This window comes from Amblyraja radiata, chromosome 46 (genome assembly GCF_010909765.2).
Source record: "Amblyraja radiata isolate CabotCenter1 chromosome 46, sAmbRad1.1.pri, whole genome shotgun sequence".
Taxonomy (NCBI): Eukaryota; Metazoa; Chordata; class Chondrichthyes; order Rajiformes; family Rajidae; genus Amblyraja; species Amblyraja radiata.
In genome coordinates, this window is record NC_046001.1 from 3561436 (window position 1) to 3583460 (window position 22025).

General features: G+C 42.7%; 1 protein-coding gene across 6 annotated transcripts in view; it reads left to right on the plus strand.

Annotated features, from left to right (window-relative positions):
• racgap1 (Rac GTPase activating protein 1) overlaps positions 1 to 22025 on the plus strand; it is a 90536-nt gene that overhangs the window by 34885 nt on the left and 33626 nt on the right. For 3 of the 6 annotated variants that reach the window (XM_033015516.1, XM_033015517.1, XM_033015518.1), the window contains one exon: positions 6504 to 11702. The exons of the other annotated variants lie outside the window; for them this stretch is intronic. In XM_033015516.1, the coding sequence (XP_032871407.1) occupies positions 6504 to 8108 (1605 nt within the window). In that variant the 3' untranslated portion in view covers positions 8109 to 11702. Of the gene's footprint in view, positions 1 to 6503; positions 11703 to 22025 lie in introns of those variants that run through there. 6 annotated transcript variants of the gene reach the window in all.

Below are 22025 nucleotides of genomic sequence, written 5' to 3' on the forward strand. Positions count from 1 at the left end.
AGCTGTTTACCAGGACCATTGTGAATACTGGCTACAGGAGCTGTGTTACAGTAATGGGTTAATTCCTGCTTACAAGAACTATTATTGATGCAGGTTCACTATTTTCTACCGGAATTTATATTATAGGAGCAATCTGCTTACTTTATCTGCATGAACAGTGGCAGCAATAGGAATTTTCATCGACTGCAAGAGTAAACTTGAAACAGAAGCAGAGTGAATACTAATTGCAGGAATAGTTATACAGCAACACTGATTGCATATGACAGGGACAGTGTTAATAATGTCCATAGGAATTGTATTACAGGAGGTGTCGCAAAAGCAGTGTGACATAAAGTCATAGAGTCAGTGTGAAACCAGGCCCTTCCCCCAACTTACTCACATCGACCAACATGTCCCAGCTACACTAGTCCCACCTGCCCGCATTTGGGCCATATCTCTCCAAACTTGTCCTATCCATGTACCTGGCCAACTGTTTCTTAAACGACAGGATAGTCCCAGCCTCAACTACCTCCTCTGGCAGCTTGTTCCGTACACTCACCAGCCTTTGTGCGAAAAAGTTACCCCTCAGATTCCTATTAAATATTTTCCCCTTCACCGTAAACCGATGTCCTCTGGCCCTCGATTCCTCTACTCTGGGCAAGAGACTCTTTGTATCTACCCAATCTATTCCTTTCATGATTTTATGCACCTCTATAAGATCACCCTGTGCTCCAAGGAATAGTCCCAGCCTACTCGACCTCTCCCTGTAGCTCACACCCTCTAGTCCTGGCAACATCCTCGTAAACCTTCTCTGTACCGTTTCCAGCGTGACGACATTTTTCCTAAAACATGGTGATACTGCTTCAGAAAGTTTATTTCTAAGGCGTTTTGAACGCTGACACAAAGAACATTATCTACAAGTGCAGGGTGAATACTTAAAGTGCAATGTGAACACAAAGCACAGAAGCACCATGCAAGCATCAGAACTGTATTACAGGAGTGTGTCGGAAGGAACTGCAGATGCTGGTTTATACCGAAGATAGGCAGAAAATGCTGGAGTAACTCAGCGGGTCAGGCAGCATCTCTGGAGAGAAGGAATGGGTGACGTTTCGGGTCGAGACCCCTCTTCAGACTCCTGTGGTAGCGAGTGTGGGTTCAAACGTGGTCGTTGAGCCGGAGAGCGGGAGGAATCACAGAGGGGGAGCAGCGAGAGAGGGTGTTGCAGAACCCTCGTCGGGGAGAGGAGGAGAATTTCTTCAACGTAGGCAAACCTTAAGGAGATTGCACAGTGGAGCTGAGAAAATGTGTAGGAAGGAAGTGCAGATGCTTTTCTTTTTATTACAGGAGTGTTGTCAATACTTGCAGGAACTATATTTCAAACGCATTGTGAATTCTATCTGCAGGATCTAGACTGTTAGCAACAGTGCCAATGCTGTTGGTGCCAGGTTTTTGGTGGCTACATCGGTACAAGAATAGTTACAAGAAGTTTACTACACAACAGCAGTGTGAAAACAGTTTGCAGACACTAAAGAGAACTGTATGGCAGGAGCAGTGTCAATAGGAAACTATTACAGGATCTTAGTGAATACTGCTCATTCAGCTTGAATTACCGGAGCAGTGTGAACACGACCTTCAGGAATTTTGTTCGAGGAACTCTGCCAATTCTGCCTTCACTGTAGCAATTGTTCCACAGGAGCAACGGTAGTAGTGACTGCAAGTCATATTACGCAACCTACTTCTTCATTGAGTACTTCCCATATTTCCCAGATGACGTGTGCTCCAGACACAATAATCATATTGACTGCATTTTAATCTTCTGTTGTGTGTAATGTTTTACTTTGTGTGTAATGTTTGCACATTTTGTGGTGTTCTCACCTCCTGGAGACGATGAGTTCAAGCATGTCGTACCATTAGAAACAGTGCAGATGACGTCCACAAGGATATTGCCTCGAATGGAAGGCTTTACTTTCAAGGAGAGATTGGAAAGACTGCATTTGTCCTCACTCGAGCATAGGAGACTAAGAGGTGACCTCACCGAGGTTTATAAGAGGTTTATATTGATATGGGCAGAGAATAGCAGATGGAGTTTAACCCGAGTAAGTGTTGCACTTTGGAAGGTCGAATGTAAGGAGAAAGTATGCAGTTAATATTAAGATCACATATAATGACAAAAGTGCTTCAATGGAAATGCAGTCAGGAAGTACTTCACTACGCTGTTGTGGGAATGTAGCACAATGTGCAGCTGCAGCAGTGAGGTGAGGTACTGTATGTACACCATTGCCAAAATGTACTTTTGTCAGGAGCAATGCAGACATTGGGAAGGCTATTCCATAGCAACAGCAACACAAGTATTAACAAAGGGTATCGTATTTACAGCAGTTGCGCAAAATTGCAGAATGCGACTGAATAACTGCAGCAACGTGAAAATGGCCAGAAAGCATTGTATGTCAGCAGCAAAGCAAATATTGATCAACGCTACTGCAGTCCAAAAGCTATAAGATGCTGCAATACAGCCGCAATGCAAATAATGCCATGAAGTACTGTATTTACTGCAAGATTGTAAATAATGCTGAGAGATACTCTTACTGCAGCAATGACAATGTTGCTCAACGGGATTCATTAAAGTATAAATGCAAATATAAGCTGATGGTATATTATACAGCCATGTAAGTTTGCCAAACAGCACTGAATCACAAGAGCATTGCAATGATTGGAGAATGTGACTACATAAAAACAATGCAAATATAAATAATGACAAATAGTGCTTTATTATAGGTGCAATGCAAATATCACCTGAAGAAGGGTTTCGGCCCAAAATGTTGCCTATTTCCTTGGCTCCATAGATGCTGCTGCATCCGCTGAGTTTCTCCAGCACTTTTGTCTACCTTCGATTTTCCAGCATCTGCAGTTCCTTCTTAAACACCAAAAGTTACTGTATTGCTGCAGCATTGCATATAACACTGAGAGGACTATGTCAGTCACTGCGATAGTGCTACTCTTGTTTAAATTGTGGCGGCATTGCAAATACTGGCTAATGGTTGGGGGTTACAGCAGCAGGCGCAATTATTGCAGAACGTTACAATATAAACACGGCCGTGCAAATGACAAGATTCTTAATTACAGCAAATACAGCGGCAATACAAATATCGCCAAATGTTATGACTTTATAGCTGCAATACCAAATGGTACGGCTTCACACCGTATGTAGATTCAGTCATCTGCAGTGCAAATGACCAGTGTGCATCAGCAGTGCAAATCTTGTCTCACATTACTTTATCATAACACAATGCAGTTTTTTGCAGGAATATTCTGCATTGCAGCAACAATGCAGTTATCGGCAAACGTTTATTACAGCAGCAATGCAAATCTTGTCGCAGTAGGGTATTGCAACAGCAATGGAAATTCTGCCTGAAGGTACTTTATAACAACAGCAATACAAGTATTGCAGTTATTGTTCGACAGTGGCAAAGCAAAAATTGTCAAAAGATGCAGTATTCCAGCAGGAATGCAGTTATTGCTAAAAGAAACTACTGCAACATTAATGCAAATGGTGCTGAAAGGTCAATGCAGCAATGCAGACATTTTAGAAAGTTTTTGTATCACTACAGCATTGTAGTAATACCTCAGCACACACAGTAATGCAGCAGTAATGCATATACTGTGGAAAGATGCTGTAATACTAAACATTGTGCACTGTACCTGTAGCAGTACAAATATTGCTGGAGGAAACTACAATATCTGCAATGCAAATATTTCAAAAAGCTTAAGGCATAGCAACAATGAAAACATTGTTAGAGGATGCGATGCGATGCAAATATTGCCGGTTGGTGCTGCATTATAGCAGCAATGCAAATATGGTGAAAAGGTAACACATTAAGCAGCAATGTAAATGCTCCCAAATGTTATTGCATGGCATTATTAATAGAAGTATTGTCTGAAGCCTCTGTGTTACAGTAGCTATGTGATGTTAAAAGTTCTATATAGCTGTTTAAAGCTCTCTCCCATGAAACATATTTTATAAAGTGGCAACACAGTGCAACTATTTTTTAGACACTTCTAATTCAGTTGATGTGACTGTGTGCCCTTAAGACCAGGCGAGAATGGTTCCAAATATGCACGCTAGACTATTTATATATATATATTGCATTGGGCTTTATGATTCCACAGCAGTCTTGGAGACCATGAAGTGCTACTGGTTCTGTCAAGCTGCCATACCAGCTACATCTGATATATAAAATCGCATGCGATATATAAAATATATCAAATGTGCTTAATATGAGCAACTATGTGTTTGCACGTTAAATATCAATATTGTTCCTGAAAGTATGTTAGCCAAACAAAATGAAGACACTGAATGTACACCAAAAGTATATTTGACTAGTAGGATTGTTACCATCCTTGGACCTTCTCAAGCATTGGCATCATTGCAGAAGGAGAAAATAAATTGAGATAGAAACATAGAAAATAGGTGCAGGAGTAGGCCATTCGGCCCTTCGAGCCTGCACCGCCATTCAATATGATCATGGCTGATCATTAAACTCAGTATCCTGTACCTGCCTTCTCTCCATACCCCCTGATCCCTTTAGCCACAAGGGCCACATCTAACTCCCTCTTAAATATAGCCAATGAACTGGCCTCAACTACCTTCTGTGGCAGAGAATTCCAGAGATTCACCACTCTCTGTGTGAAAAATGTTTTCCTCATCTCGGTCCTAAAAGATTTCCCCCTTATCCTTAAACTGTGACCCCTTGTTCTGGACTTCTCCAACATCGGGAACAATCTTCCTGCATCTAGCCTGTCCAACCCCTTAAGAATTTTGTAAGTTTCTATAAGATACCCCCTCAATCTTCTAAATTCTAGCGAGTACAAGCCGAGTCTATCCAGTCAGAGATAAAGAAAACATATAAGTACTTACAATATTCTGTACCACTGTGAAATATAATCATCAATTTCTGGAAGCTTCACCATAACTAATATTCTTCTTAAAATTGTCCTTCATATTAATTTGGGCTGCCATATCGAAATAACGATATTTACATATCTTTATAATGCAGAAGTGCCACAGTAAAAATGACAATATGGATGTAAAGATAATGAATAAGATCAGTTGCAAACTTTATTCCGTTAACCTCAATGATACATTTCCTTTCCTCTGAAATTGTTGACTGCACAGAGTATTATGCATGGAATCCGAAAGGTAAAACAGGCTTTACACCCAAATTGTTCATACTAGTGTCACTTGTATTGTCTCTTCCCATTCTGTCCCCATAACCTCCACAGATGCCACAGGTTCCTTGCTAAAATCATCATTTTCATGTGTGAGCCTAGATAAATAATGTAATAAAGTCATACAGTGTGGAAACAGTCCCTTCGGCCCAACTTGCCCACACCGACCAACGTCCCACCTGCCTGCGTTTGGCCCATATCCTTCTAAACCTGTCCTATCCATGTACCTGTCTAATTGTTTCTTAAACATTGTGCGAGTCCCTGTCTCAACTACCTCCTCAGGCAGCATGTGCCATACACCCACCACCCTTTGTATGAAAAGGTTCCCCCTAAGGTTCCTATTAAATCTTTCCCTCATCACCTTAAACCTATGTCCTCTGGTTCTTGATTCCCCTACTCTGGGCAAGAGACTCCGTGCATCTGTCCGATCTATTCCTCTCATGGTTTTATACACCTCTAAGTAGATTCAGTGGAATGTTTGAGACTGCATGGCCTCACTGCCAATCTTAACCCTGTTATCGCTTGCACTTTCCAGCAAAAATCACTGGATAGAAAACAAGGCAAGTTGTTGCAGCTTCTATGCTAACAGCTGAGATCAGTTAACACATCACAGCCTGAACTCCGAATAATGTGTGTGATCCAATGACAAACTACACAGTGCATGACTAACACACATAGGCAATATGCACGATCTTGTTTCTTGAAGGGGATTTACATTGGTTGTCATTTTTCACTAGCATGCTGCCAGGCAGAAGCCTACAAAACCAGAGATTCCGATCAGGGGCTTGGGTGCATGTGGTCTTTCATTTCCTGCCTGTTTCATTTTACAGTACACATATCCAAATTTCTAGAGTGCCATCCACAGATAAGACCGCAGTTGGAAAATTATACCTGAGCGTTAATTGTAACTGTGTGCACCAGGCAAGGCAGTGGATATGAAGCTGCTTTCTTGGAAAATAGGTGGGGTTAAAATAGCCACCCTGCCCACTACCACCTATTTCCCACCTGGCAGGAGCAGTTGAAATCGGCCACTAAACAAATTAGTAATTACTCCATATCTGCTGTAATAAATTGGAATCGTAAAGATCCAACATTAAATTCATAAATGTATGTGCTCTAGTTTAAATGAGTGGTTGAACAGTTTTAGTTCATCCTGCAAATTGTTAGCTCGTGCTTAGTGCCCAAACTTTAACATGCCTGTGGCCACGGTGAATGTACACCTTCATGTCCATTGTTGCTTGAATCATAACCTAATAAACGATAATGACATTAATTCTCTCCAATGCATTTCCTTGCAGTATTTTTCTAGAACTGATCGTTTGCTTAAACACAGAAGAATGTGCTGTGAAAATCAAGGGAAAGCTTCTGACAAAAACCCAGCAGTGAAAACTGAGCCAATAATACTTGCCATCAGTACGGAACACAGGTTGTTGTCACCCCAGAAGGATGTCATTAATCCGACAACAAAAAAGATCAAAACTACAGAGAAGTTGGAACTGGAGGCTTCTAATAAAGAGGAGACCGGTAGTCCAACAGGTGTTAACTTGAATAAGCGAGATTGTATAGAGTATTACACCAGCAACTTGAAGGTAAAGGATGAGTATAAAGTGGAGCAGTCGTCGCTTGTAAATGCACATCCATCTCTTGGTAGTGATCATCTAGGGGAAACGTATCAGAATCTGAACCCACCAAAGCTTGTTCTGAAGAAGATAAGCTCCAACAAAAATCAGAAGACAACAGAACAACTGAATCAGATCTTGCCTGTTCCTACCACCTTTGATGCCACAAAAGTCACCAAATACACCTACGCAATGGGAAGCAACCCTAGCCTCTTGGTCATCGAGAGCCAGGCCACTGATCAGGTTCACGAAGCCTCACGCAAGGCGGGCGCTAGCCACAGCAACTATGATGATGCAATGCAGTTTGTTAAGAAGAAGCGTTTCTTGCAAGGGCCTAACAGCACCAGCAGAGAGTTTGCCTTATCTGTGGGCCAGATTGTAACTCAGCCAGCTGCAACACAGGCAGCTACCACCACTGTAGGTGAAAGCAGTGGTGGCACATCCATGTTGGTGCAGCCCGGCAACACCGAGCTGAAAAGCGGTCAGGACAAAGGCGGAATTCCTGATGAAGTTCTGCAGACTCTCTTGGACCACTATACTAACAAGGCAAATGGGCAGGTTCCATTTTCTGTCAGTGATACCCAAGTCGCTTCAAATATAACCGTAAGCTCGACTGATAGTTCAAATGTGCCTCCATTGGAGCAAGTCAGTGAAGGTTCACAGCCAGCATCCGCAGACAACTGTAACATGCTCCACGAATATTCAAAGTTCCTCCAACAAGCTTTGGAAAGGACTTGCCACAATGATAATTACTCTGGTGAGCAAGGACTTGCATACGAGACTGAAAGTCAGCCCCTAACTGGGAGCCTTCAGGTGCCACCTCTGTTTTCTTCTCTGGAGCGGCAGGTTTTTGCCACGATGGTTACCCAACACGGCTTCAGACCAGAAGCGGGCTCTTCCTTGAGGTTACCAACGCAAAAGGCCCAGTACAGTTTGCTCGTCGGTGAATCCCAGCATCCCTTTGCGTTCATGCCGACAGTAACGAGCAACAGCAGCATCTCGTCGCCGCCGGATTTCATAGAGCAGGTTAACTCGCAGAAAAAGCGCGAGGAGCCGTCAGCTCACAACAATCACCAAATGGGCACATTTGGTCAAGACTCAAGGTTCTCAGCTACTGGAGGAGAAATGACCCCGTCATTCAATGACAGTGCCAGTGGACAGGTGAACCTCAGGGTCCGGCAGGGCAACTCAAACTACTCGGAGTTTTCTCTGGTCAATGTGCCAGAAGGAAGGGATCAAATGAGTGCCTCACCAGCTGTGACAGGGGGTCAGACTTTTCGGTGAAATGATTTGTTCATCATATTTGGGATCATGATATATTTCTGTTTTTGAATTGCTCCAAAAAGAAAACCATTTCAATCTTCTGTTTTTATTTTTTAGAGATCTTCTTTAGAGATCTTATTCTTGAATGACAGAGCAGGCACAAGGGTGGTGGGGGTGGGGGGGGGGGGGGGGGGGGGGGGGGGGGGACAGTTGACTCCTGCAATTTCTTATTTTCTTATTAGTGACTTTACCAGAGGGTATTCCATAGTCCAGCATTGAAACATTCTTCCCTTCTCTCCATTGATATGTTCTTGCTGCCTAGCACAGAAAGGGTCATATTGATGCCTCTCTCCAAGTCCTTTGTATTCATCAGAAGCATTTGTCCATCCATAAAGAGTGTCAAGGGTGGGAGTTGGTTATACGTTAACCCTGGAATTCACCAGATAATTGTCATTTGCCGATACTGTCATTTCATCAGTTTAAACATTTTCATTTCAACCCACAAATAATTACTCTGACAGACATTAATACAGATCAACAATTTCATAGATACATATGCCATCATTTCAAATATCTGGCCTAAAGTACTCACCTTTATACTGATCCAATAAGACCACGATATTGCATGCGCTGTTTACCCTGATATTGACATTGTATGTTTCCAATAAATGCCATAATTATTGGCATCTATGAATTAATGATGCCAATACAAACATTTTATCCACTAATTACCCTGAATTTTCTAATAATGCAAAAATCAACCCGATTCTGGCATATTGTAGGAATGAACAAAAGTCCCGTATCATAATAGGAGGCCATTTGGTCCATCATGTCTGGCAGTTCTTTGAAATTCTCAAGACCTTTCTTATTTTGGTGTTAACATTTTATTTTTTTTGTTATTACTAATTTGCTTGCCAATTGAAATAGTTTCTTTCAATTTTCTATACTTTCATTCTTTTCAATACGTTCATACAGATACTGCCCCCAGAAAACTCTTTGTAACCTTTGCTTTAACAAATAGACCCTTAGTATCTATAATGGTAACAGGAAACCTTTCCCTGGTTTCTGTGAAATCCAATATCCCTAGTTATAAATCTAGAATTCCATTTGTCTACCTGAACTCTTCTGTCCAATTACTTCCAAAATGTCATAGAATATAGAACAGTACAGGCCCTTCGGCCCACAATGTCTGTGCTGAACATGATGCCAAGTTGAACTAATCACCTCTGCCGACACATGATCCATTTCCTCCAACATTCTCTGCATCTCGTGCCTGTCTAAAAGCCTGTGAAACATCGCTATCGTATCTGCCTCCACCACCCCTGCCAGGCCGTTCCAGACACCCACCGCTCTCTCTGTGTAAAGCAAACTATACCTGTCATCATTTAAAATATTTCTTATCAGGTCTCCCCTCACCCTCTCCAGAGAAAACAAACCGATCCCAGTCCAATCTCTCATTGTAGCTAATACCCACCAATGCAGGCAGCATACTGGTAAACCTCCTTTCCAAAATCTCCACATCCTTCCCATAATGCAGCAACCAGAACTACATGCAATATTACAAATGCAACCTAACCAAGGTATTATGGAGCTGCATCATGACTTCCTGACTCTTATACTCAATGCCCTGACGAATGAAGACAGGCATTCTTTGCCACTATATCTACTTACCTTGCCATTTTCAAGAGCTGTGGACTTGGACCCCAAGATCCCTCTGTGCATGAATGTTGTTAAGGGTCTTGCCATGAACTGTGTTCGACCTCCCAAGTTGCAACACTTAACACTTGCTCGGGTTAAACTCCACCTGCCATTTCTCAGCCCATTTCTGTAGCTGATCAATATCCCACGATATACTTTGATAGCAGTCCCCACCGTCCGCAAATCCAGCAATTTGGTGTTGTATATAACACAAACAACAGAGGTCCCAGCACAGATCCCGGCAGAACGACCGGTCGCCGACCTCTAGCCAAAATAACAAACTTCCACCACAACCTTCTGTATTCTATGAGTAAGCCAGTTCTGAATCCAAATGATCAAGTCACTGTGAATCCCATGCATCTTAATCTTCTGGGTCAGCCTCCCATGTAGACACATCTAACACCTGCCTTCATTGATCATCTTTGTCACCTCCTCAAAAAACTCGATTAAGTTAGTGAGACCTGCCACGCAATGCTGACTGTCCCTAATTAGCCCACTCTCTTTAAAATGGGAGTGGGCCAATCCGATCCTGAAGAATCGTCTCCAATAGCTTCTCTACCACTGTCATCTCCCACTGAGAGGCATTGGGACACCTCCAATAATTAACCTGATATTGGCAGTGATACAAATCTTCTGTAGATATTACCCCAATATCAATACAGGCCTTGTGATTATGTCAACATTTATATTGGTCAATAATAGTCTTGAGTTCGCCAAAGATGTGCTATTAATAATTATTTTGATAATGCCATTGATGTAGCTCCAGCAGTTATCCTGATATTGGCATGGATACAACCCAAAATCGCCCTGTTTTTTATATGATTCACTACTTAATAATGTTGATATTCACAGTCAAACAGTCCAGTAATGACACCGATATTATCATAGATTCACTACCAATATTCATCCTGATATTGATATTCACGTAGCCTATAGTAACTCTGGTATTGCTCCTGATGCAGGTATAATAAATTGGTCTTCATACACAGCTTCAATAATTACTCTGATGTACTCAACAATCCAGGTCCAGTAAGTATCCTGATGCAGGTTGTGATGAAGATTCTGATATTAACATTGATGGACTTTGTGATTATCCTGATATTGGTTTAGATAAGCTCAACAATTATACTGATATTTGCATGCTGTACTTTGTAATGACTAATATTGCCACTGATACGTCATCTGTGATTATCCTCATGTTGCCCTTGATTCATTTCCAGAAATTGATCATATTAGCACTGGTACTGCTCCAATTATCCCACATTCACAAAGTCCCAACTCTGACCTTGATAGCGACACTAATTAACCTGATTGGGGCTTTGACACACCAATTAGTACACAAATTTTGGCTGATGACACAGCTCCAACTGTGACTGCTTTACATTGTCACAGCCCAGCAATAATTATCCTGGCATTCACTTTGATACGACCCTGTAATTGCACAGATATTTTGATTCATTCAATTCCAGTACTTGCCTTGGTTTTGGTACTGATGCAGTCCAGTAATATTCCTGGTTTTGCCATTGACATGCTCCCAGCAGCTTCCATGGTACTGCAACCGATACACATCAAACAATTGCCGGATATAGGCGACGATACACTTTCAACGGTTGTCATGATATTTACTGAGCGGCTTCCAATAATTTGTCTCACAATTGCATTATCACATCTGCAATAATTATCCTTATGTTGATTTTGCTCAACTTCCAAAAATGTTTGATAATGGTGTTATCATGCCATCATATACCCCAATGACCCTACTATCTACATTGATACAGTTTCAATGGTTACCTTGATATTGACGTTGATTGAATTACAATTGTTGCCTGATAAGGGCATTTATTTTTCCCAGTTATTACTCTGATGTTGTCATTTGTTCATATTCAATAATTACACATTACATTGTTTCACTTATAATAATTGTCTTGATTTTGTGATTGATTCACTTCAATAATTACTCTGATATCAACATTAATTTCAGTTTAGCCTGATAACAGCATGATTATAGTACAGTAATTACGTGGGTATTGAGTTTGATTAACCTCCAATAATTATTTTTGCATTGGCTGATACACGCACGATCAATAATTAACCCTATCTTGGTATTGGCATAATAATTACATTGATATTATCATTATGTCTTCCATTATTTGCTCTGACATTAGTGGTGAAGATCCCAGCAGTAACCCTAATATTCCCATTGATGCACATTCAGTAATCACCAAGATATTCCCATTAGATCATTTACACTCCCACTAAATTTCCCTCTTATTGGCACCGATACAGCTTTTGATACTAGCATTCAAACAACGATACCACTAATATTTATGCATCTTCCTTGGCGTTGATACAGCCCTATAATATCCCTGGTATTGCCATCTAGATGTTTTCAGTAATTGCCTGAGACCAATGACTCATTGGCAATCATTTATCTGCCCATGGAATCGATGCACTTGCAGTTATTACCCTGATACCGAGATTGATTCATTACTCAGGCTGATGACGGCATTGATGTACCTCATGTAATCCCCAAAACAGGTTAATAACGCGGCTAAAATGGTTTAAACAGACATTGGCGTTCATTCTGTTCCAATTTTCACCCTGATTTTGGTAGCGATATAGCTCAGGTGTAACTGATGTTGTCATTGTGTTAGAAACTCTCCAGGTATTACCATTGATGTACTTCCTATGAATACCCGGTTGATGTTGAAATGCTTAAAATAACTGCCCTGATACTGAGATGAATGCATTGACACAGCATCGATAATAATCCTAATACCGCCATCGAAATGCTTCCACAAATTACCTCATTGATATTGCGCTTTTTGGCTGGACATTTGTTCCAATAATTTGCCTGCCAATGGCAATGATAAACTGTCATTAATGACCCTGATCATGTCAATGCTATCCCTCTGACAATTACACCTGAAAAAGATATTGAGCCATTTTCACACATTCCCAACAACTAAGTCATTATCTCTGATGCCACCAGAATTCCCAGTAAGGATGACAGTTTGAGGCTACAGGAAGATATCAATGGACTGGTTAGGGAGCAAATGGAATTCAATGGTGGACAAGAATGGGGTAATGGGATTCCAGCATGGCAAGAGAATACACAGTAAATGGTCGGGTTCCAACAAGTGTGGAAGAACAGAGGAATCATGGTGCACGTGCATAGATCTCTGAAGGTAGCAGGATAGCTAGGTGAGGTAGGTAAGCAAGCATGGACAATTAGGGACAGATATTAAATGCTGGCATTGTCCGAGTTAACTCCATGCCGTGGGCACAAAAATGACTGAGGTACAAGGCACAAAAGCGGGGAGGTGGTGGATGAAGCTCTGGTGAGGAGCTTGGGGACAGGTCTGGTCGCCATGGAGTGATACAGCGTGGAAACAGGCCCTTCAGCCCAACTTGCCCACACAGGACAACATGTCCCAGCTACACTAGTCCCGCCTGCCTGTGCTTGGTCCATATCCCTCCAAACCTGCCCTATCCATGTAGGATAGGACCCATTTCAAGTGCACATACCCTGGGAGAGATGTGGCAGCACTGGAGAGGGTGCAGAGAGAGAGTTGGAGTTCTGAAGAGAGACCGTCTAAGGTGGGATTCGTTTATTTGAAATAAAGCAGACTGATCAGACACAAGATCAAGATGTTTGAGATTACGAGGCCTAGGCAGAGTGAATGTGAATGCCCATGAGGAGGCATAACCCGCAGAGATATGTCCCCATTCACCCCATTTAAATTACATTCAGACTCTGTTTTTTCTGATGTTCATAAGTTATAGGAGCCTTCTCCTGCCTTCTCTCCATAACCCCTGACACCCAGTACTAATCAAGAATCTATGTATGCCTTAAAAATATCCACTGACTTGGCCTCCACAGCCCTCTGTGGCAAGAATTCTGCAGATTCACCACCGTGAGCAATAATATTTTTTTGTGTTTAACTGGCCCTGCCTATCTGCATTGTTGATGCCAGCATTTTGGAAAATGAATTCTGGTGTCTGTTCAGTCGGCATATTGTTTGGCTCAGAGTCATACAGCGGAAAAAGATTAAATCAGCCAAATGTATATTTGCATTCGCCGAAACTATAATCTTTCTCCATGAACCTAGCGAAGGAATCTATTGCAGCATTCTCCAACAAATCCATATTGAACGCTAATATTTGGGCAAATCCATGAGTGGAAACAAGAGGGACCACAGAACGGCATTCTTTCCCTATGGACAAAGAAAAGCCTTTAGTTCCAACAATCCCACATTCACTGGAGAGTAACATTCAACGTTTTGTTTTGCAAGATAAGGGATGCTTTACATTTTTCTTGAAATGTTTCAGATTCCCAACTCGCCTCTAAGAGCTAGTAAGGTCCAACACCTGTTGAGCAACAAACTGTCTGTTCACCATCAGTGCACTTATCTTCTCCACTCCATTGATGTGATTTACTGATTTGGCGAAGAACTATAGCCCGTGTGAATATTGGCATTGAGCAGGACACCTCCTCCGACAGAATCGTACATATTTTATGGAGCACCGGCTAGGCCACAACACTCCAGGGGCCAACACTCCACAACACTTCGGGCGGCACGGTGGCACAGCGGTTAGAGTTGCTGCTGACAGCGCCAGAGACCCGGGTTCAATCCTGACTCGGGGTGCTGTCCATACGGAGTTTGTACATTCTCCCCCATGACCTGCGTGGGTTTTTTCTCCGGGTGCTCCGGTTGCCTCCCACACTCCAAAGAAGTACAGATTTGTACGTTAATTGGCTTCAGTAAATTGTAAATTGTCCCTAATGTGGGGGGTGGGGGGAGAGACAAAGGGATTGTTTCCATGCTGTATCCCTAAACTAAACTCCAGTTGCTATCTATCTGAATGCCACACTAGAGGAAGTAAGTGAAGACTTTGGTGAGGATGCAGGGGAGATTTTACCCAAATGATTCCAGAAGGCCATGCAGATAGACGAGAGAAACTAGTATTGTTTTCCTTCAGAACAAGGAGCTTCCAAGAAGATCAGATCTAGGGATTTTAAATCATCAAGGATATGGACAGAGTAAAGAGAGACACTGTCCCATTGACAGAGGAGTCAAGAGCAGAGGACACAGAATGAAGGTGATTGTTAAAACAACCAAAATTGAGCCGAGGTGAAACCTTTTTTACCACAGTGAGTGGCAGGAGTAGTGAAGCAGATTCAATTGCAGCATTCAATAGGAGATGTTTATCTACATGAAGGGAAACACTTTGCAGGCCTATGGGGGAGAAGATCTGGCGAGTGAGGGTTGCTCTTATGTACAGCTTGTTCCCAACTCAAAGTGACAAATTGGCCTCTTTATTTGCTGCACCCGTTCTGTAATCCTTTGGGCAAAGACAGAGCTGTTGCCTCACAGCGCCAGAGACCCGGGTCGATCCTGACCATGGGTGCTGTGTTAACGGAGTTTGTAACCCGTGACCTGCTTGGGTTTTCTCCGGGCGCTCCGGTTCCTCCAACACTCCTAAGACGTGCAGGTTTGTAGGTTAATTGTCTTCGTTAAGTTGTAAAATTGTCCCTAGTGTGCGTAGGTCAGTGTACGGGGTGATCGCTGGTCGGCACGGACTCGGTGGGGCCGAGGGGGCCTGTTTCCGCACTGTATCTCTAAAGTCTAAAGGCTCTTCACTACTCAGTGATATTGTTGCATAGGTTGCCTTCTGAAGGTATCACACACTCCATGTACTCCATTTTATGTTGATCAACTTTTTTTTTCAGTTGGGGTAATGGGTTCAAGAGTAAGGGGAGCTCCAAAAGGAGTCTCACACACACTAAAATTCAAGGAAAGCAAGTGTACCCATTGAAGACCTTGAAAAAATTGGAATACTTTGCCACGATAACATGCAGAACAAAGTCAAATCTCAGTTTAAGGTCTAGTAGACTCTTCACTGAAACAGCTTTAGTTCAGAAATACAATTCTTGTGAAAAGTTCTGTTGGGTTTTCAAAGTAGCCTGAGTATTGTACTTAAGGATAATAGTTTTAGTTGTGCTTTGTACTATTACTTTGGAAAATGGGCAAACAACTGTATTGCATCTTTTGTTTTTTCAAAGTTGTAAGTAGCTTTATTTCTAGACATGTAAGAAAATGTGTGTGCAGTTTAGATGTAGCACTTCATACGGTGTACCCTTCTTCAAACAGAGCCTCATTTACAATTTAGAGCTGTTTTGTAGCTATAATGTTCAAAACTTTCCAATTCCTGTTCTTCCCACTCTGTAATAAATGAATGCACTCTATGTTGTGGGTTGAATGCTGCTGTAGTTCTGGCAGTGTCTGTTGAACTCGTGTATCCAATGGAACAGTGGATTTTGCAACGATATTTAAAGCTTCTGGGATTTCAATTTTGGATTCAGTTTTTCTTTTTTTCCCTTTTTTTTAAACAGCCAGCAGTTCCAATCCATAAATGTGTGAGGCAGGGAATTTAAGAAATATTCATTGAAGTTGCCCTCGCTACTTTTTCTTTTAAGGGATCTGGGTCACATTTGGCTGAATAAGGAACTCGTGCGGAGATATGGCATGAAATAGTTCTGTTACTGACCAGCTGATGAAGAGTCTGTGCCCCTCACCAAGATCCCAGCTTTATTAAGGAAAATATGGCGGATATTGGTAAGCGGGGTGTGGATAGGGAGCTGGTACAACCCATGGTACTGTGGCAACAACCAGCGCACTTGGCTTCCAGTCTGCATTGAAGCAAACGATTTTCTGTTAGATCGAGTGATCCATTTTTTTTAAATAATCCCATTATTCCCTTAATCTGCAATAAACTATCTTCCTTGCCTATTTTAGCCTGGCTGTTCCATAAATTAGTGAACGTTATCAGTGAAGTACAGAGATCAGTTGCCTCCAGGTTATTTAATGCTGAACCAGGTTTCGGATTTCAATGTCTCCGTTGGCCAGTGTGAACTGGGGATGTCCTGTTGGTCAAAATGGTACAATGATGGAGTATGCTATTTTATGAACCCCCTCATGAAATGTAATTCCCAGCTTTCAATTTTAAGCCTCTATTCTCTGTAAAACTCTCCTATAAGAAAACTATTAAAAATAGCCAAATCTACTAATAAAATGTGGTTTTGTTAACAGTTGCATTTATATTCAGTACATCTCATGAGCAAAGGTATAATTTCCCTGCCACAAATTGACATTAACACCCAGAAATGTGTCTTAACAGCTTTGTTACAGAACCATCACACACCACACACACACACACACACACACACACACACACACACACACACACCACACACACACACACACACACCATAGGGGACATTTGAAGGAGGCCCCCAAGGAGCCGAAATTTGGTGGACTACCCACGCCTATCGGAGAGTGAGGACAGATTATTTTTACCTCCAATTCTCCACACTGTTTCATCTGAAGGTGCAGACCCTGCATCGAGGCAAATTTCCATGGGGGTTACCAGTCCCTGAGAACCCGCCTAAAACGAGGGGTCACACAGTTAATAAGGGGCTCGGCCATTTAGGACTGAGATGAAAAACCTTTTCACCCAGAGAGGTGTGAATCTGTGGAATTCTCTGCCACCAGAAGGCAGTGGATGGCCAATTCACTGGATGTTTTCAAGAGAAGAGTAATGCCCCTGTCCCACTTAGGAAACCTGAACGGAAACCTCTGGAGACTTGCGCCCCACCCAAGGTTTCCGTGCGGTTCCCGGAGGTTTTTGTCAGTCTCCCTACCTGCTTCCACTACCTGCAACCTCCGACAACCACCCTGCAACCTCCGGGAAACTGCACGGAACCTTGGGTGGGGCGCAAAGTCTCCAGAGGTTCCGTTCAGGTTTCCTAAGTGGACAGGGGCATTAGATTTAGCTCTTGGGACTAATGGAGCAGGGGATATGGGGAGAAGGCAGGAATGGGGTACTGATTTGGATGATCAGCCATGATCATATTGAATGGCGGTGCTGGTTCGAAGGGCCGAATGGCCTACTCCTACTTTCTATGTTTCTGCATCCACTTTTAATGGGTAAGCATTTATGCATTGAGAGCTGGTTGATCTGTGACAGCTTTTATCCAACGCTATCACCACCTGAAACACACAGACACCTGCACAATGCACATCATGCACACACATATATAGAAGGGTACAATGTATTTGCACACGAACAGTGTTCACACACACACACACCATCCGGCAGGCAGTGATAAAGATCAAGAATGCTGCCGTTTTTGGTTTCTCAGCGGGCTGAGATGAGCTGTTGTACCCCTAATGCTGCTTTGGTTGGTGTAATAGTGAATGTGGATTTTATGCACTCCCCATTCAAATCTCTGGCCTGTTGTTTTATGTTCTGTTGTGAGTGTAACACTGGCAAATTAAAGACTTAGCCAAGAGCAATCTTCGAAGGCAGCGTAGATCTGAAACCGGGCTACCACATCTCTCTGATGCCTGCTTGAAAGTCAAAATCAATGAATCGGTCTAATACTGACGATCGTCAGAGTTAAGACCAAGTTTAGACCCTAGTCATCTTGCTAGTTTCACTGTTCTCATCCCTTTGTTTTCACCTTCTCGGCCAACAATAGACCATTGTGGGCTCTTTGGCCATCGGTGCAGTTGTGTTAATTGCCTGCCTGCGTTGTCCATATACTGGCTGTGGGACACATCTGAGTCATCCTTGGACGAGCAGCAACAAGTTCAAGACACTGGAGCAGTCTCTGCTTTGTTCTGTACCTCCTAATTCATACCTCGAGTTTCCCTCTCCCCCTGACTCTCAGTCTGAGAAAGGTCTCGACTCAAAACACCACCTATCCATGTTCTCCAGAGAGGCTGCCTGACCCACTGAGTTACTCCAGCACTTTGTGTCTATCTTTAGTGTGCGAGAGACAGGTCGGGTAATTGAACCAGGTGAAAATTCACACATTTGGCTCTAATTTTAAATTTCCATTACAAATTCTGTGTCATATTTATAAAAGCACCCATCACACAGTAATTATACCCCACTACAACTAATGATGCTGCTGTTTTACTGTACTGGAAGGTGCAATTACAACTTGACACTTTCATCTGACTAACTATCATTGATAACAAAGATCCTATAACGGAGCAAGATAGACCATCCTTCTAAATGCAATGGGCTGATGTGTAGTACGCAACGGAGTGGAATGTGGGCCTTTTTATCATCCATTTCAGTAACCCGACCCGACTCGCAGTGGGAGTTTGCGGGGGAACAGTTGTGTTAATAAATTATAATTCTGAAAATGAGATTTTACAAAGAACTTTTATTTTTACGAGGATGTTTCCGTAACCAGCTTCCGTCTCCGCACTAGTATCTTTGCTCCGCTATGGAATCTTTGGTGCGGAGACGGAAGCCGGTTACGGAAATGGGGCCGAAAATTACCCATGAATCTGCCCTATACGTCTTTTTCGTCGAGTGATCGATCCTTGCTTGCTATAGGATCTTTGATTGATACGAGGTTGTGGAGAGGTCATTTCAATGGCAATCAATTATTCACAGTTAAGTGTGTGTTTAATGCATTGACTTTCTGGGCATGCTGTTAATTGCCTGTGCGTTGTCCATATACTGGCTGTGGGACACATCTGAGTCATCCTTGGACGAGCAGCAACAAGTGTAAGACACTGGGGCTGTTATTTATTTGGAACACACACAACCTAAGTTCCAATGTTACTGTTTTCTCACATGTTTACTGCTGCGTGGAACAGTGCAAGAACAGGCCCTTCAGCCCACAATGTCTGCACCGAACATGATGCCAAGACCACCTCTTTTCTGCCTGCACATAATCCATATCCATGGGCCTATCCAAAAGTCTCTTAAACACCACTATTGTATCTGCCTCAACCACCAATCCTGCAGCATGTTCCAGGTATCTTCAAGCTTGAACCTCTTCTATTCTCCATCACACAAACCAACCTCCCTTCTATTGACTTCATTTATACCGCCCACGAGGCCAGCAGCATAATCAAGGACAAGTCGCACCCCAGCCACTCCCTCTTCTCCCATCTTCCATCAGGCAGAAAGTATAGAAGTGTGAAAATGCGCACCTCCAGATTCAAGGACAGTTTCTTCCCAGCTGATATCAGGCAACTGAACCATCGTATCACAACCAGAGAGAAATCCTGAACTACTATCTACCTCATTGCTGACCCGCGGACTATCCTTGATTGGACTTTGCTGGCTTTACCTTGCACTAAATGGTATTCCCTTATCATGTATCTGTACACTGTAAATGGCGTGATTGTAATCATGCATTGTCTTTTCTCCCAACTAACAATGATCGATTCTACATTTCCTTGATCTCTCCCTTTGTCCTGTTTTCACACCTGACACTTCCTTATCTATGTACCTCCCACTCCCCTGACATCAGTCTGAAGAAGGGTCTCGACCCGAAACATCACCCATTCCTTTCCTCTAGAGATGCTGCCTGTCCCGCTGAGTTATTCCAGCATTTTGTGTCTATCTTGTCTCTCCACACACTGGATAGCACGCAACAAAGGCTTTTCACTGTACATCGGTACACGTGACAATAAACTAAACTGAGAACTGAATCTATTTTCATTCGGCTCTTGCCACATGGCCACCCTCTCCCTCCTCCGCTCCACATGTGCAAGGCCAAGCCACTACCAACAGGGTTGCAGGTTGATCATTTTTTCTTTAATCAGCAAACAACCATCACCGACTCTCAACTGAAAACACGCAGGGCCTTCCACTCACTTGCCATTGAGTTTGTTGGAAGTTACACTCAAAGAAATTTAATCAACATGAACCTAGGTTCTGAAGGCAACCTCCATAGTTTGCTCTGTGCTTCCTTCACTCCTTCACTAGTGCCCCCTAGTGGTCTTCCATGTTGCCACAGATTCTAAAGTTTGAACCATTGCGAAAATATAGGATACATTTTTGTGACTTTTGGGGTCATAGTTTAAGAATAAGGGGTTGGCCATTTAGGACTGAGATGAGGAAAAACTTTTCCACCCAGAGAGTTGTGAATCTGTGAAATTTTCTGCCACAGAAGGCAGTGGAGGCCAATTCACTGGATGTTTTCAAGAGAGAGTTAGATTTAGTTCTTCGGGCTAACGGAATCAAGGGATATGGGGAGAAAGCTAGAACGGGGTACTGATTGTGGATGATCAGCCATGATCGTATTGAATGGAGGTGGTGGCTCAAAGGGCCGAATGGCCTACTTCTGCAGCTTTTTTTCTACGTTTCAGCATGTGAGGTGAGCCCGGGATTGGAAGACAATGTTCAAAAGGTGGTTGCAAATTTTCAAGCTTTGCAGTTTGAGTTTATAGCATCCTGCAGACTTGTCCCCAGACACACATCTCTGCGCATAAGCCTTGCTAATGAAGACCAATGTCAGTACAATGTATTTTCCGCAATGTCAGCACATTATTCCGCAAAATGCTGATCGCAATGAGTATATTACGCCGCAAAATAACCTTGTTTTTTCCTTTCCTGTGCCAATATATCTTTCAGTTCCGAAGGATAACAAACTAAAGATTAAAATCCATGTCGTGTTTTGTTATAGATGCGACGTGATCCAAGTCTTGTCCCAACAGTGTTCAGCAGGACTAACAGTGTTTAAACTCCATTGAGGATTGCTTTAGCACCGCTGCTGGTCAGATTGGGAATAGTCCATAAACTTTACTTTAGAGATACAGCTTGGAAACAAACCTTTCGGCCCACCGAGTCCACACCGACCAGTGATCACCCCATACACCAGCACTATCCTACATGCTAGGGACAATTTACAGAAGCCAATTAACCTACAAACCCATATGTATTTGGAGTGTAGGAGGAAACCGGAGCACCCGGAGAAAACCCATGTGGTCACAGGGAGAACATACAAACTCCGTGCAGACAACACCGTGGTCAGGATCGAACCCGAACTCTACCGCTGTGCCACTGTGACGCCGTATGCAAAAGACTCTTCTGACGCAAGCTGGAGGAACAGCACCTCATATTCTGCCCTATCAATGCCTCTCACAAATTGATATACTGTAGTTCTAGCAGGTCTCTGATATTCCAGAGAAAACAATTCAATTTTGCCTAACCTCTCCCTGCATCTAATACCCTGTAATCCAAGTACTTCAGAAGAAGGGTTTCGGCCCGAAACGTTGCCTATTTCCTTCGCTCCATAGATGCTGCTGCACTCGCTGAGTTTCTCCAGCATTTTTGTGTACCTTCGATTTTCCAGCATCTGCAGATCCTTCTTAAATACATTAATTGGTGTTATTTTGGGTGGTGTTGACTAACTATATCAAG